A 16,830-nucleotide genomic window follows, 5' to 3' on the forward strand; every position below is an offset into this window, starting at 1 on the left:
TTTCCATTAGGTCAAGATAGTGATATTTGATTTACCTTCTTTCATGACAACGTCATCATCAAACCTAAACCTTTTCCAGTGACTGCAAAAATTCATCCATTCTTAACGGGCTACCAAATTTCACATTCTTTGCTATAAGACAGGCACAAGGGAGACCATAGGTTTTCAAAATTGTGCAACCATATTTTGCGATATTGAAGCCTACATTATCATCTCGTTTAACTTTGTGAAAAATATAATTCAGACCCGTTCGATATATGTTGTCGGCCAATTAAGAATAAAGATTATTGTCTTTAAATTTGTGTTCCAAAACTGTGATGCTCCGACCAAATGATATATGTATCTCATTATGTTGGTTCTAGATCATTTGGTTCACAGAGTCTCAATCTCTACATAAATCTCCCTTACTATTTTCTAACCAATTCTTCAATGTAGCATGGGCATGCTCAATTCGGTTTGTTGTTGTATTCCCAAGGTGTCTAACTTGATCGATTCATGCACATTTTCTCCTTCACCTAATCCAGAATTGTGCTTTCTATATATTTCAACAAATCTGGATATTTCTCGCATACCTTCCTGAAATGTTTAACAAAATCAACATATAAATATGTAGTAGAAGAATTTACTATAACATTCCATGCATCCATTATTTTTTCCACTATTACACCCGCCTTCACCATTTTTCCATCTTCAGCTTTTATCTGTTTCGTCCCTACAGCGTGTTTAACCCGACTTCTCACATTCTTTATTATGTGATACCTACAAAATAATGCATAAGAAGTAGGAAATATCTTTGCAACCAAATTCATCAAAGCGATATCGCGGTCAGTAATAATTACTTTAAGCATCTCTTTTTAGTCCTTCAATATTGCTCGACACACCTCTAAGTCCCAAGTAACATTCTCATATTTTTCGCTCTCTAAAAATACAAACCCGGCAGAATAGGTCTTCTCAATAGAGGTAACACCAACCATCTCCAATAATAGAAGTATGTACTTATTGGTCTTGTACGTTGAATCAATGATGATCACAATAGGAAACATGTTGAATAACTTAATGGAATGAGGATGAGTTCAAAATATGTCTCTAACGGTTGCTCCATCCTCGTACGTTTGGTACCTGAAAACATAAATGTTAGCATCCAAAAGTTTCACTAGTTGTTGCATTTCACTTTTATCCCCCCCTTAGCGCCTTGTCATTTTTGTATCGAATATTATACACTTGCTTGATATTTGAGATATTTTCGGGTCCTTTACATTTCAAAGTTGCAAGTATGTTTTTTGGTTGAATCAAATTCAATGTCATGTCTGAAGCGCAATCATTCTCCTCTAACATGAAGCGACACGCAATTGGATGATCAACTAACTTTTCACACAAGTCATGGTTATATAAACCACATATGACATTAACTTTCCATTTCTTATTTGTCAACATATAACCACGCAACTTAAAGAGACAACTCACATTTTCTTAAACCAATGTCATCTCGTTTAAAATTTCGGAGAGAAGGTATATATTTCTCACTTCTTTCGTATGTCATTGTAACAAATGCACATCTTTTATATGAACAATTATCAGACTTTCCGATTACCATACCAAATCCCAATTTGGAGGTCTCCGTACAAATCCATTGAAGCATGAGATCATGAAATTCAAACTCTTGCTCATTTTTAAATTGATTGCCAACATCTACCACCTTCACAACAACACATTTGACATCCGGAGACACAATATGTTTAGGAAAAACATCGGAGTGCACCATATCTAATGAAAACAATTAAAATAAAACACTCAATAAGTGCTAATATTGTAAACAAAACTGGAAAAAAAATGATAACAGACAGCTTATAGAGATGCATTTCCAGACGAGTTCATATAGAATTCGGAGATGTATCTTCGAATAAAACAGATGTTTTTCAAAATAAAAACAAACTTAATGTGAACAATGAGGTTTGATATAAATGAACTTTACCTTATATTTCATATTCTTTTATGTGGTGAAACACAAGAATGAAGATTTGAAGTGAAAAAATTGATTGAGAATGTAAGGATTTTTGGAAAGGATTTTAGGTGGGAAACAAAAATGAGTTTAGTGATCATGCAAGTGAGTGTTTCATTAACTTATTTCAGATATGTATCTCCGAAAATATCAGACATGCAAAGGTGACTGAAATTTTAAAATCCTACCTCAAACCTCCGTATATGCATCTCCAAAAAATCCACTAGATTGCTCAAATATTAATATATTTATTAAAAATACTCAAAGATGCGTCTTCGAAATAATTTTTTATTTTAATCTAGATGACACTCGTTTGGTGCATCATAAAATTAGTGCATAATGCATTTGAAGATGAATCTCCAAAGAACATTTTTTAATATTTTTTATAGGATATTTTTTCACCTCATAAGATGGAATAAGAAATTTCCTACTTTTAAAATCTTTAACTTGCATTTTTAAAACAATTTTTAGAACAACTAACATTAAACTATACACATTACTATATTTAAGAAAGATCTATGTACAAAATAATCACATTAAATTCATCACCCACTATTTTTAATATAAGTGGAAAAAATAAAATAAAAGGTTCAAAATGTTTGACACACGGCGATTATAATTTTTAAAAGTCTAGATTTTAAGTTTGAAAATTAATATTTTTTTAAAAAAAACTTCTTCAGCGCCATGTTCCACCACTCCACACTGTTACTGTTAGTGGTTTAATCTAAGAAAAACGGTTCAGCAATTGCAAAGACACTAGCATATCAAAAAAATTCTGATACCTATTTCAAATTCACTTTTTTTTCAGTGAAAGGCTGCACATCTCCTCTTCACTTTCTCTTTTCAATCCACAAATCTCAATCTGCACCACTTGTTGAATCAAATAAATACTTTGAATTTAAAATTGAAAGAGAAAAGAAGGAAACAATTAGGAATATGAAAGGTTATCTTTCAATAAACTAATTCTGAAAAAAATCTGTGGAAAGAGTGAGAAGCCAAATTTCTTTTCAGTTGTTAAATCTACAAACAGAAAAAAGGGGGAAATTGGAAATACTTTCATTATAGATTATGGGTTACATTATAGAATAGTTGTAATCTCAAATTATGGATTACATTATAAAATAGTTGTAATCTCAAATACATATGCTGAATTCCAAAGCTGAAAAAAAAGGAATATGAAAATATAAAGAACAATTAAATGAAGAGCAATGCAGAAAGGCAAGGGTGTCACAGTGCACGTCGGCAAAATCGCGAGCTTGCAACATTAGCAAGATGAGATGGAGTGGCAAGAAGGAAATACAGGGCGATATAGCGAAAGGAATGAGCAATTTGGGATATGAATTCACGCTAAGAAGAAGAAGGTCCGAGTTAACCAAATATTAGAATTACCTAAACAAGCAAATGATAAGGAATCCAAATCAAATGTGTAAACTCAATGGGGCAACAACTAAACTTATACAGGGGGAGAGAAGGGGGTCATGGACCAAATGTCTGCAATTCATTCAATGTCTATAGGAGAGAAAGAAACTATATTTATTTCACAGATGATGGGAAAAAGTATAACCTCAATGGGACTATTAACTTATATAGTGGAAAGAGATAGGACTTCTAAGGCATATTGTAAAACAGAGCGGAAAGGGGAGTGGAATGGAGCGGAACAGAACGGAATAGAATAAAAATATCATTCCATTGTTTCGGCATTTCATGACAGAAAAATGCAAGTTTGTCATTCCATCCAAATAAGGTATAAAAAATGATGGAATGGGATGGAATGGGATGTTCCGCTCCATTCCATCCTTTTTTAATTAATCCAAACAAAAGAACATAAATTTATACCATTCCATTCCAAACATACCTAAGGGACTCACTCACCCATTATAGCAAATCCACTCACCCATTATAGCAAATCCCATAAAAAAACCCTCCATATATACCAATATCATGAGTGTTACATAATAATAGTAATAATATCAATTCAGTCTGGTAATTGTCATCATATAATTGAGACTAACAGTGGGTATACATTTCAATATATTGACATCTAATTGATATGAATATTAGGCAAATTTAAACTGACTATAATATTTCAAATATATAATATAAGATCTATCTATCTAAAACCCTCCAAAATTTCCATCCCAAACAAGCCCTAAATAGGGATCATTACATTGGATTAACACAGCAACTAAATAAGTGATTTTGACTTCACCACTCCCTTCATTTGTATATCATACTAACATAAATTTCTATCAAATGTAACCGATTAAACAACACCATTTTTAGAAAAGATTACTATCAAGTATCACCATCATTGTATATTATGAAATAAAATGTCATCCAAAAATTGAATAACCAGACATGATCAACATATGAAAAGTTTACGAGAATTTACAACTGAGTATAATACATTGGTGCTATTGCCTATTGTGGATACAGTACAAATCATACCTCTCAAGAGGGAGACGAAGGAGACGAAGAAGATGGAAAAACATCTTTGACAGCAGAAGCAGCAGATAAGTAATTCAGTGTATTCTTCAAAGTTTCCTTCTCCCTCGCCAATCTCGCAGCAGTATCTTCCAATTCCAACAAAGCCTGTTGCTCTCTCGGCGCGCCTTCAAACGTGCTTCCAACAAAGAAAGAAAACGGCGTCGGAAACAAGTTCCTCCTCAAATCACCAACCTCTTTCTCCGCCTTTCCACCTAACCGATTCGATAACCGAATAACATCTTTCATATACGTCTCCACTTCGTTTGCCAAACCGTCAACATCCACGTCAGCAGACGGAGAAGGTCGATCCTCCAACCACGCCACACTCGCCACAAGGTAGGGTTTCGTCCGAACCACTTTCTTCACACGGAAACGCTCCTGACCTTTACAGATCAAGAAGAATCGATCATCGACAAGTCTCTCATGTTTTATAACTTCTCCAACGCAACCGACTTCCGCCGTTCCAGTAACCGCGTCGGTGTAGATAACACCGAATCGGAGATCCGTATGTAGGAGCGTATGCATCATAACACGGTAGCGAAACTCGAAGATCTGGAGAGGGAGGATTGCTCCGGGGAAGAGAACCAAAGGGAGAGGAAACAGAGGTAGCTCCGTTACGTCATCTTGATTAGGAGAGTTAGCGTTGTTGTTCTCCGGGTAAGACGACGCCGAGCATCGGAGGTGTGAAGTAGCCTTACGGCGGCGAATGTGGCGGAGAACGTTAATATGCGGCGGCGTAGGTGTTGAGAATGGGATTTTAGGGTTTAAGGAAAGTGGAGTGAGGTTTAACAAAGGGTTGTACGGTAGAAAGGAAGATGCTGGTGAAGAGATAAGGTGTGGAATTGGGAATGCCATTTCCAAAGTTAAGAACAGAGAGAGAGTGAAAAAAAAAAGAGAATCGAATCAATCGGAGAAACTATAGGTTAAAATTTTATGAATGTGTGGTCGTTAGAACTTCCACTTAGTCATTCACCATTGTCATATGTCAAATTCAATCACAGTCACTATAGTTTCTAATTGAATTATTTTGATTAAGTCACAGTCACACTCAGAATTGAAAAAATCACAAAAATGAAGATGAAGGTGTTGAGAAAATGAAGATATGTGGATGAGATAATAATAGTAATATGGATTTTGGATTTCGCACGTGGCTCTGGATATTCCACGTGTGAATCCCTATCGCTATTTGTAATTTAATTTCTCTCTGATGAATAAGGTCTGATATTAAGCCCAGATTCATTCTCTTTGGGCTTTGGCCCAAATCCAGAATTAAAAAATCGCCGACCAAAAAAAAATCAGAATAATACTCGAATCAGAATTACCCACGTGGGTTTCTGTTCATACTTCACGCGTCACGCGCTTTTTCTTGTGCTATGTCATTGCTGATGACAGGTACATACTCTGACGAATGGGAATGTGACACGTGATTCTAGAAAGCGCGTAGAACGTGTTTTCGTGATTTTTATTTTATTTTTGTGTAGATCAAAAAATGACGAGTCACGGTGTTATTTTTTTTTAATTGAAAATCTTACAGTATATAAGAAGTATCGGGGTTGGGTTTAGGATCATAACAAATCAAATCAAAGATAAAAAAAGATATTTGAAAGAAGAAGCGTTATTTTCGAAGAAGAAAGAGGAAAATGGCGGAAGAGGGACAAGTGATCGGTGTTCACACCGTGGATGCTTGGAAGGAACAGTTAGAGAAGGGAAAAGCCTCAAAGAAACTGGTTTGTTTGTTTGTTATTTCTCGCAAGTTTCCTCTTTAATTTTTTTTTGCGTTTTTATTTCGAAATTATGAAAACATTAGGGTTTTTGAATTTGATTTGATGCTTGCTTTGTTTCTAGGTATGAATAATTGATATGCATGTTCGGTTTTTTATTATCTATAATAGTTGCTACCTAATTGGGCTATTGATTCGAATGCGGTTGTGGTTGTGGTTGTTGATGCGTGAATTTGATCCATCAATTTGATGCATCTGTGTAGTGAATGGGGGTATACAATGACTATGAGATATGAAATTATTGCAACATTTTCGTCAATTTGATGGATTTTGTTGGAAATGAAGTTAGGGTTTAGAAGATGGTGAGGGATTTTGTTTTGTTTGTGTGTGTGAAATATTTTTAACAAAGACCGCAAATCCTAGCTCAACTAGCCGAAGCAATATTGTTAGGTTGGATGCCATTATTAGGGTTCAAATCCTGATGCTCATAGTTGTGTGTCTGAGGTTTTGGTGATTATTATCACTTTTCTTGGTACGAAACAAATATATATATTTTGAGCATATGAATGTTTAAAATGGTTTCATATCAGCTTCAGCAACTTTTTTTTATATACCAACTTGGAGTTACATTAATTACTTTGACACTTAATTTTTATTTGTTTACTTTAACCTTTGACACTTAATTTTTATTTGTATTTGTATGACTTGTGGTGCTTTAAAATTGTTGATTTTTTTCACCCCTTAATTTCAAAGTACTGAAAGGAATCATATTGACAGATTGTAGTTGATTTCACTGCTTCTTGGTGCGGTCCATGCCGTTTTATTGCCCCAATTTTGGCAGAGATTGCTAAAAAGCTTACACATGTCACTTTCCTTAAGGTTGACGTGGATGAATTGAAGGTGAGGAATATCTAAATGCATTAGTGTTTATTTTTTTAACTAAGAATCCTGCAACTAATTTTATTCATTTCTTCAGACTGTTTCCGAGGAGTGGGGAATTGAAGCTATGCCAACATTCTTGTTCTTGAAAGATGGTGAACTTGTGGACAAAGTTGTGGGTGCCAAGAAGGAGGAGCTGCAATTGAAAATTGACAAGCATGCAGCTTGAAGGGTCATGAACAAAACTTTGTTTATTTTGAGTCAGTTTGCATTTATATTATGTCAGTTTGGCTGTTTTCAGTATGGTTGGAATTTAGAAATGTAGAACATGGTTGGATGGATATGTGAATAAAATCGTTTGTGTGGTAGTACTTGAAACACTTTGGCTAATGAACTAGCAATAAGACAGGCAGATAACTTGCATTATATACTTTGTGTGTTGGCTTTATTGTCTGCTTATTATCCTTCAATGGATCCCATTCTGGTGGCTAGCTCTTTAATTTTCTTGTATTGAACTTGAAACAAAACTGCAAATTTGAATTCCCTCGTTTGCCAGATGTAGTTCTGATAAAATGGTACAGTGACACTGTGTCTTGGACAAAAAGGAACCTCAAACCTGTTCTAGATCGTTCCATGATGGTGATGAATGATTTTGTATTAACATTTCAATACATTATATGGATTGTGCCTTTCACCAACAAGGGTGAGTGAGCAATACTTTAGCTCGAACATGCTTGAAACTTGTGTGTATAGGCAAATTAGAAAGAAAAAAAATGAATGAAGGCACCAGTTGAGAGGGTAACTTTCTCTCTTCCAACTAGATACAGTAAAAAGTTTTAGTAATAAACTACAAACAATAATGTAGGCTTTTGGATAAATCACATCTGTTTGGTCAAATAATGTGAAGAGTGATGCGCATCCACTCCTGAACGAAGGCATATAACACAATCTGATTTATTGGAAGCTATATATGACTTATAGCTTCAAGGCCACTCACATAGGACTAGGAGTAAAATTGGGTTCACTACTCACAATTTGCTGCAGAAGGTACTGTTCTTTAGCTTTAGCAAGAATCTGAATATCTTTCGTTTATTTACTCAATTTACTAATCACTTGTTGTGTGATTAACTTACTAAGGCAAAGATCATTAATTTATCACTTGTTTCTATTTCATAAATATAGACACTATACGAAGAGAATTGCTCCTCCCACTCTAAGTGGTAAATAGTCGTCTTATGAAAACCGAAAATTTTCAAATTTAAAAATGTATTTTCAGGATGCATTTCATATATACAACATCCTTTATTAAATGAAGTAACATTTTCATTTTGCTAAATAAAATAGTCTGAAAATACATTTTTAGAATAAATCTGAAATTATATTTTTATATTTTTTCAAATCATAGTGTTAAAGTTCATACTCAAGGGCATTGTCCCTTGCAATCGGACATAACTAACTTTTCATAGAACAACATACTGAAGATTTTTCTCTACTCTCATAAACAAAACTTCATATAATTACGAATACTTGCTACTGTTGCACGAGGAAAAGGACACATCATCTGGCATTTTTTGTTGCATGAGGAAAAGGACACATAGTCTGGCATTTTCTCTCATTGTTGTTGCGTTTCTACAATGCTGAAACACAAGAAATTAACCATACTTCAATACTAAAAATAAACCTTAACTTAACCTTATATAGCCAAATAAGTTATTGCCTCACATATAATCAAATTTGAGCCAAGCTTTGTTCTTCAACTCACACTTTATAATCTTTTCATAGCCAAAAACTTTATTATATTATACAATTTTCTTGTCTACATTTTTAAATTTTTCACGTGAAAATCAAAATTACGTGGTATTGCAAATTTGTGTTAAATTTGAATGAATGTCTATAGATCTACCACATAAGTTTGCATCTTTCACTTCAGTTTCATCATCTCTTATATTTGTTTTCTTCATAATAACACAAATCAATTGTAATCCTATAAACACCATGGAAAAAAAAGCATGTTAACACAAACTAGAAATACATTGTTATCCAACAAAAATTTATAAACATACATACAACAACATTAACATAACAACAACATACACGAATAAGAGAGAATATGAAAAAAGATTTGTCAACAACAACAACCAAAAATAAATCATGCGAAACATAACAAAGTCATCTTCATGCCTAATTGAATTCTTGCAGCTCTCATGGTCCTCATTCTCAAGGTCTTCATCTGATTCAGAATTAGTTGCATCCAAATTACATTAGGTACTTCACAATAGCATCTACCTTCCTTATCTTTTCAGGGTTAAGATTCTTGAAAAGAATCTTCTTATAGCTTGTTCCACCAGATGGTTCAACAACACTAATGTGATCCCTAATAGCTTCAACTTCCTTGATTTTGTTCAACCATAACTCCATCATATCAATAACCTCTTTTGAAGCCTCAATATCGTGGGTAAGTTTGTTCCCACTATTCATGTTGAGAGAATGATCTGAAATCTGAGAGAAGGATCTGAAATCTGAACAAGAAGAGAAACTCTGTTTCAAAATAACATACAACAACAACAACAAAAAATTCATAAACTCTCGAACAAGAAGAAAACCATGTGAAAATCATGTGAAACATAAAAACAACATACACGAAAACGAGAGAATAAAGACGAAAAAAATACCTTTATCTACGAAGAACAATATTGAGGCTATACTGTAGAATAAGAAAGCTAATGACGAAGAAGAAGATAGAAAATATGTGCTAGCGTTTTGCTGTGAGAGATACGACGATACTATCAGGAAGCAAGAGTTAATTCGCTTATGTAATGCCTTTCACAACGATTCAAATTAACAACCGTGGTGATAGGTATTTTAAGGATAACACTCATGGTAACGAAAAAGTAGAAAATTGGTGGAGTTGGGATTCGAACCCTGTCATTCCACGAATGTATAATCACAGTTAATTAGTTTGACCATAGTGCAATGTTTTTTCGTAAATGTAAAAAAAAAATGTGACCAAAAATTAGGTATTATCATGGTTAACTGTCAGACCGTTGTAATTTAGTATTACGAAATATCTATTTTGTAGTAGTGAGAATTGTTTGTTTCCATTATTTGCAAACACCATGGCCTTCCTAAAAGTATCATTTTTTATCGCCATCTGATCTTCATTAGGCGCTTTTGGAAGGATCTTTTGAGTGACACCTTATTGCGGATGAGTTCCACGTATCACTCCCATACAAATGAACAAATAGAAGTTATGAACCGTACAGTGAAGCAATATTTACGAGATTTTGTGTACGCTAAACCCTGTCAGTGGGTTTCCTTGCTACATTTGGTTGAGTACTTTTATAACACCTTTGTTAATCCTACCTCTGGCCTATCTCCTTTCCAGGTGATGTTTGGTAAACCTCCTTTTTCGATCCCTTTGCACGTTCCTGGTTGCTCCCTCATTGATGCTTGCAATTCTGTTTTGACTTCACGAGATATAGTATTTGCTCTTCTACATAAGAATTTGAGTAAGTCTTAATTGCAGATGAAGAGGAATGCAAATAAGCATCGTCGTGAGGTTGAATTTTCAATGTGGACTTGGGTATACGTCAAGCTACAACCTTATTTCCAAGTTTCATTGTCGGCCACAAAATACCATAAGTTAGAATTGTTGATTCGTTCTCGTATCCATAACGTCTTCCATTTCTCTCTCTTGAAACCACATTTGGGTTTACCTCCTGATGTTATTGATCAAATTCCGCACGAATTTGTTGGCAATAACACTTTGGTTACACCCCTAGTTGTAGGGGTGTTCGTTGGAACCGAACCAAACTGAAAAAGAACAGGTTGATTAGGGTTGGATTGATCGGATACATTAGAAACAAATGTGGAAAAATATTTTAAAAAATATCTAATTTAAGTTAACTAATTTTCTATGAAAAATATAGAATTCCTAATTTTTCCCTTCTCCATATAGGTTGTGAATGTTACAAACGACGTTTCATTTTTTTTCTCTTTTAAGTTAAATACTTTATACTAGTTTCCATGATAATGGTGATATAAATTATAGGAATTAATATGGTTGTTTCGGGTTGACGGACTCGCTGGTAGAATTTTGAAAATCTGATGCCCAAACCAATTAACATCAGGTTTCATTGGTTTGGTTTGGTTTTTGTCTGAACTAAAAAGATATCCAACCCAAACACAATGGTTTGGTTTAGATTTTAGTATGGTTCGGATTTTCCCGAACCAATGAAAACCTCTACCAGGTTGTGTTAGACTTTCAGACATAAGTGATTGACGACATTCTCACGCATTTTGCTCTGGTTCAGTGGCATGGATTGTCACCTGATGATACTTCATGGGAAAAATGGGCGGATATATGTCCTGATTACAACCATAAGGACATGGTTGATTTTGTTAGAGGAACTATTGATATGTGAAGGCCCAATAGTAAGGATAAATATCAATAATGGAAGAGGAAAACAATGAGAGTCAAGGCCCAAAATCAAAGAGAATAATCAGACCTCCTAAGAAACTGGAGGACTATGTCATTAATTTGGCAACTAGTGGAGGAAGATTCTAGAAGAATATGACTCACTTGAAGTTTGTTAGATTTCTATTTCGCAATAGATTTGTAAATTTTTCCCGTTATGCAATTATGGTGTATTTCAAATGAACCATTTTTTATGGCGTTCCATTGATTTCTATCAGTAGAATTGATATGGATATGCATATAATCCTTCCAATAACCATAGTTTTCACCATTAAAAATATAAGCTTTATTATACGCCCCTTTAGGTTCGGAAACCATAATCTAATAAGCAAATTTGAAGCACAAGATAAACTGGTGCTCTGATACCACTTGTTAGACAAGGGTAACTGATCTAGAGGGGGTTGAATAGATCCCCAGTTAAAAATTCAGAATTTAAAAATATTTCCTATGGTTTTACAAAAGCGATTCTGAATCAAAAACTCGTTTATCCGAACTCGTTATCGAAAGGACCGGATATACGTATAAACCGTAATGTGATAAGTTTAATACAATGCCAAGATGAAAATTATAATCAATATGATTTTCTAAAAACACGTTTGAACTTTATAACACTTTGTTAAGCTATTTCCAATTAAACAAGTTGACAAAATTGACTTGAGCAATTCGTCAAACACTTGGTGTGCAATGATCACCAAGAAGAAATTCTTATGTGTTGATAATGGTGGAGTCCAATTGCAATTGTTAGATTGCAATTCTCTTCACAAAAACAGATTGAAAAACAGTCCAACACTTAGAAATTTTATGCATCGACCTGTAGCATGGTTGATTCGACTCATACTGTCCAAAGAGCTTTCTTAAAAAATTTAGTCTACATGCGTCGGCCTATAGCAACCATGAGTCGACGCATGCTAAGTAAAAAAAAAATCCCACATTAATTATGTAGTATGAGTTGGCATGTGGTTTTCATGAGTTGACCTGTAAAGTTTATTTTGTAACAAAACCCTGTTTTTGACTTAGGAAATGTCTCAACTAATAAGAATGATTCTAGGATGATATGCACTTCTAGTCATGAAAATGCACACCTAGATTATAGAGGATATCGTCCAATGTACACAAATAACTCAAATACTAAGTGACCTAGTATTGACATCAATCAAAACATACTACTAGAAGAGAAATGCACTCACATCGATTATGTTTTGACTTCACGAGATGAAGTCCTTGCTCTACTACCTAAGAATTCGGGTAAGGCCCAATTGTAGATGAAGAGGAATGCATATAAGCATTGTCGTGAGGTTGAATTTTCAATGGTGACTTGGGTATACATCAAGCTACAACCTTATTGTCAAGTTTCACAGTCAGGCACCAAATACCATAAGCTCTCCAAACACTACTATGGATTTTATCTCGTTTTAGCCAAGGTTAGCCATGTGGCTTATAAGTTGGGATTGTTGATTTATTCTTGTATCCATAATGTCTTCCATTTCTATCTCTTGAAACCACATTTGGGTTTACCTCTAGATGTTATTGATCAAATTCCACACGAATCAGTTGGAAACCACCCTTGGCTACACCCATGGTTGTAGGGGTGTTCGTGGGAACCAAACCAAACCGAGAAAGAATGGGTTGGTTTGAGTTGGATTGATCGAATACATTAGAAACAAATGTGCAAAAATATTTTCTTCTTGAAGTTAAATACCTTATACTAGTTTCCATGATAATGGTGATATAAATTATAGGAATTAATATGATTGGTTTGGGTAGACTCGCTGGTAGAATTTTGGAAATCTGAAGCCCAAACCAATTAATGTCGGGTTTCATTGGTTTGGTTCGGGTTTTACCCAAATTAAAAAGATACCCAACCAAAACACAATGATTTGGTTTGGATTCTGGTTTGGTTCGGATTTTCCCGAACCAATGAACACCCCTACCTGATTGTGTTAGACTTTCAGACACTGGTGATTGACGACATTCCCACACGTTTTGCTCTGGTTCATTGGCATGGGCTGCCATCTAATGACACTTCATGGAAAAATGGGAGGATCTATGCCGTAATTACAATCATGAGGACATGAGGACAAGGTTGATTTTGTTGGGGAAGTATTTATATGAGAAGGTCAAATAGTAAGGATAAAGGCCCAATGATGAAAGAGGAAAAGAAGTTTTACCTCGTACCCCTACAATTGTACCCATACCCCTACGATTAAGTTTTTTGGACCAAAATACCCTCGTATAAATAGGGTATATTTTCCAAAAATTGAAAAAAAAATTCATTTGCGCCTGAAGACTTCCGGATCAACATTTTTGGCCTTGTAAACCGGAACACTAAGAGTAAGTCTTCCAGTTCACAAGACATATACCGGAACACTTTCCAGAAGACTTCCGGTTCACTGTAGTTTTGGGGCATTGAACCGGAACTCTTTAAGAAAGTCTTCCGGTTTGGAAGAGTATTTACCCGAACTCTTTCTTAAAGACTTTCGGTTTGCATTCATTTAACCGAAAGTCATATGGGAAGTGTTCCGGTACTCAACCTATTTTTTTTCACACCGGAACTCTTTTAAGAAGTGTTTCAATGCATTTTTATTTTTAAAAATTATAATATTTTTTTTTATTATTTTTTTATAATATTTTTTTTTTAGTGGTTTGAAGATGAGGTGCAGACGGTAGGATTCCAGACCGTAGTTTAGGACTGGGCGCATCTTCATCTACAGAAGAGCCGGCTGGCTATCCAAGAGGGTCGTACGATACGTCTCTTTTGGTAAAGTACGAGCATCATGTTGCTCACCATTTATGGTTTGGTGAGGTAAATAAACGACGTATATTTGAAATTGAATAATATTTGAATATTTTATATTGTGTTTTATAATTTATGTTTTAATTGTTTTTAGGAAAGAGGTCCGAAGAAAGAGCTAAAGGTTGTTGGACACGGACTTAAGCTGGCATCGAGGATTCCACTAGCTCTTCCACAACAAGTGGAGAGTTGGGTTTCTAGGTCTGGGTTATCTTCACTTCAGAGAACTAGTTTGAACAAGATAGACACAAATCTGGTATCTGCATTTGTGGAAAGATGACATCTAGAAACATCTTCATTTCACATGCCGTTTGGTGAAATAAGCATTACTTTGGATGAAGTCTCATGTATGCTTCACTTGCCCATCAGGGGTGTGTTATGGAGTCCTCAGAATGTCACTGAAGAGGTTCATGTTGAACTTGATGTTTACTACTTAGGAGTGTCACATGGTGAGGCACAATCATATGTTCGTAGCTGCAGAGGTTCTTATTATAAATTGGAATGGTTATACGATTTATTCGTACATCATAGAGCTGCTTCTAGCTGGGCATATGCGACTAGAGCATATTTGTTGATGTTGGTAGATTCCATAATTTTTGTCGACAAAACCTTTACACTTGTCGAGGCACGATATCTCTTACTGTTTACGGACTTAGATATATGTTTGGGATATAGTTGGGGAGCAGCTGCATTGGTTACCCTATACAAATACCTTGGAGATGCGTTCATGTTCAATTGCAAGCAGCTCGGTGGATATCCTACTCTCCTACAGGTATATAATTTAATTTTGTTTATTAAGTGTTGGGTTCATTTTATAAAGTATGTTAACTTAATTTATTTTGTTTATTATGTTTTTATTTTGTAACAGTGCTGGATTCACAAGTACTTTCCAACTGTTGGAAAAATAGGAGAGAATTGGAAACCAGCTGATAATTGTGGTCTTCCTCGAGCGATGAGATGGTCCTATAGGCAATGAGTCCTGAAGGTGGATGATTTACGACCTATTTTGGACGAGCTGACACATGCCGACATCATATGGCGTCCATTTGAGGATCAAAGAGGATGACGTCAGTTTGATGAGTTATGTCTATATAAGGGGTGTTTGAAATGGGGTGACACAGTTGTTCCATACTTGCCTGACAGATGTTTATGTCAGTTCGGGTACAAGCAGTATGTTCCATTCCCACCTCTTGATTGTATGATGGCTATTGATATTGATGTTGATTGGATTGGTTACCATCAAAGCGTTCTTGTTGTGATCCGTCTAACTACCCTAGCCACCACTCCATCTGATATAGAAGATGGTTATTTGGAGTGGTATTATTGTGTTTCGCATCCACGTTTTGTCCCTCCCCATCGTGACGAACCAAGAGAGCTACCAGTTCTTGTTTACGATGCAGGACCATCTGATCCTAATTGGGCTCGTGTATCTACATTGATTCATTGTTATCTGAGACAGGTTAATACTGAAGAGGAAGATCCACAGTTTGCTGATTTATTTGAAGCTTTGCATATTTCTCATTCACATTGATTTGTGTATTAACTTTTAGAACTGAATATAATAGACATAATATAATATTCATGTTTTGATTACATATTCATGTTTTGATTACATATTCATGTTTTGATTACATATTCATGCTAATATAGGCGTAAGTAATTGTCAATGTGGTAGACGTGCTGCAAATCCTAACATCCAAGACGTTGCTGCTTGACAATGAAACTTCTTCCAATCTAATGTGACCGGTGGCAACGGAAACCCCTCTTTCATGTTAACCTGATAACAATAATTAAAACATATATTTAATAAAGTGAAATAATTAAAACAGTAAGTCATATAAAATAAAATACGTACCTGAACCCAATGATTTTGGTTAACAAAACCAATGCAATAAATGGAGACATTTGGCGAATGTGAACTTGTCATAGGAAAGAAAGTCATGCACGAATTGCCTAAACAGACAAGTATAACATTATAGCGATTCGCTATCAAGTAACCCATATCTGGTAGAGTCAACCATTTTTCTTGTGGCTGTGAACCAAATGATTCTATCATCAAAGATTCTCTCACTTCTGACAACCGATTACAAAATACTTGTCATATAAAGTTGACATATCCTTGTCTATTATTTCCAACCCCAAGTCTCGACGAACCATTGACCAACCATCCTCACCATATCCATGCAATGTTGCAATGACTCTAAATCCATAATTACTACCTGATACAACATTAACTACATCTTCAATGTAAGACCTAATATGATTAGGAAATTGAAGAGTGAAATGTTTATTTGATTGTGGTTGCTTATTCGATAATTTTAGCTTCTTCGAAGTCTGTGATGGTTGAGATTGCCTTTGTGAAGATTGAGATGTCTTATCAACATACTCATGATACGAAGGGTCCCTATAAACATCATATTCTGTTGGTTTTTTCCCTTTTTCTTCACTCCTCCTTTGGTTTTTAATTTCTCGGGTG

The 16,830-nt window shown here is 35.0% G+C and overlaps 2 protein-coding genes across 5 annotated transcripts; one reads left to right on the forward strand and one right to left on the reverse strand.

Annotated features, from left to right (window-relative positions):
* Positions 1–788: 788 nt before the first annotated feature.
* Positions 789–5,613, reverse strand: LOC127078697 (uncharacterized). 4 transcript variants are annotated; one of them, XM_051019131.1, is made up of 2 exons: positions 4,448–5,613; positions 789–1,119 (listed from the first exon to the last, which is right to left on the reverse strand). In XM_051019131.1, the coding sequence occupies exon 1, from the start codon at positions 5,339–5,341 to the stop codon at positions 4,451–4,453; it is 891 nt and encodes a 296-aa protein (XP_050875088.1). In that variant the 5' UTR covers positions 5,342–5,613; the 3' UTR covers positions 789–1,119; positions 4,448–4,450. The 4 variants fall into 4 exon arrangements, with proteins under 4 accessions (XP_050875088.1, XP_050875087.1, XP_050875086.1 ...); XM_051019130.1 differs by lacking the exon at positions 789–1,119 and adding an exon at positions 1,729–1,764; XM_051019129.1 differs by lacking the exon at positions 789–1,119 and adding an exon at positions 2,847–2,861.
* Positions 5,614–5,990: 377 nt separating this feature from the next.
* Positions 5,991–7,512, forward strand: LOC127078699 (thioredoxin H-type). Its single transcript, XM_051019132.1, has 3 exons — positions 5,991–6,213; positions 6,985–7,107; positions 7,184–7,512. Exons 1-3 carry the CDS (start codon positions 6,127–6,129, stop codon positions 7,313–7,315), a joined length of 342 nt encoding a protein of 113 aa, XP_050875089.1. The 5' UTR covers positions 5,991–6,126; the 3' UTR covers positions 7,316–7,512.
* The last annotated feature ends 9,318 nt before the right edge of the window (positions 7,513–16,830 follow it).

The sequence above is a fragment of the Lathyrus oleraceus genome, chromosome 5 (genome assembly GCF_024323335.1).
Source record: "Lathyrus oleraceus cultivar Zhongwan6 chromosome 5, CAAS_Psat_ZW6_1.0, whole genome shotgun sequence".
Lineage (NCBI taxonomy): Eukaryota > Viridiplantae > Streptophyta > Magnoliopsida > Fabales > Fabaceae > Lathyrus > Lathyrus oleraceus.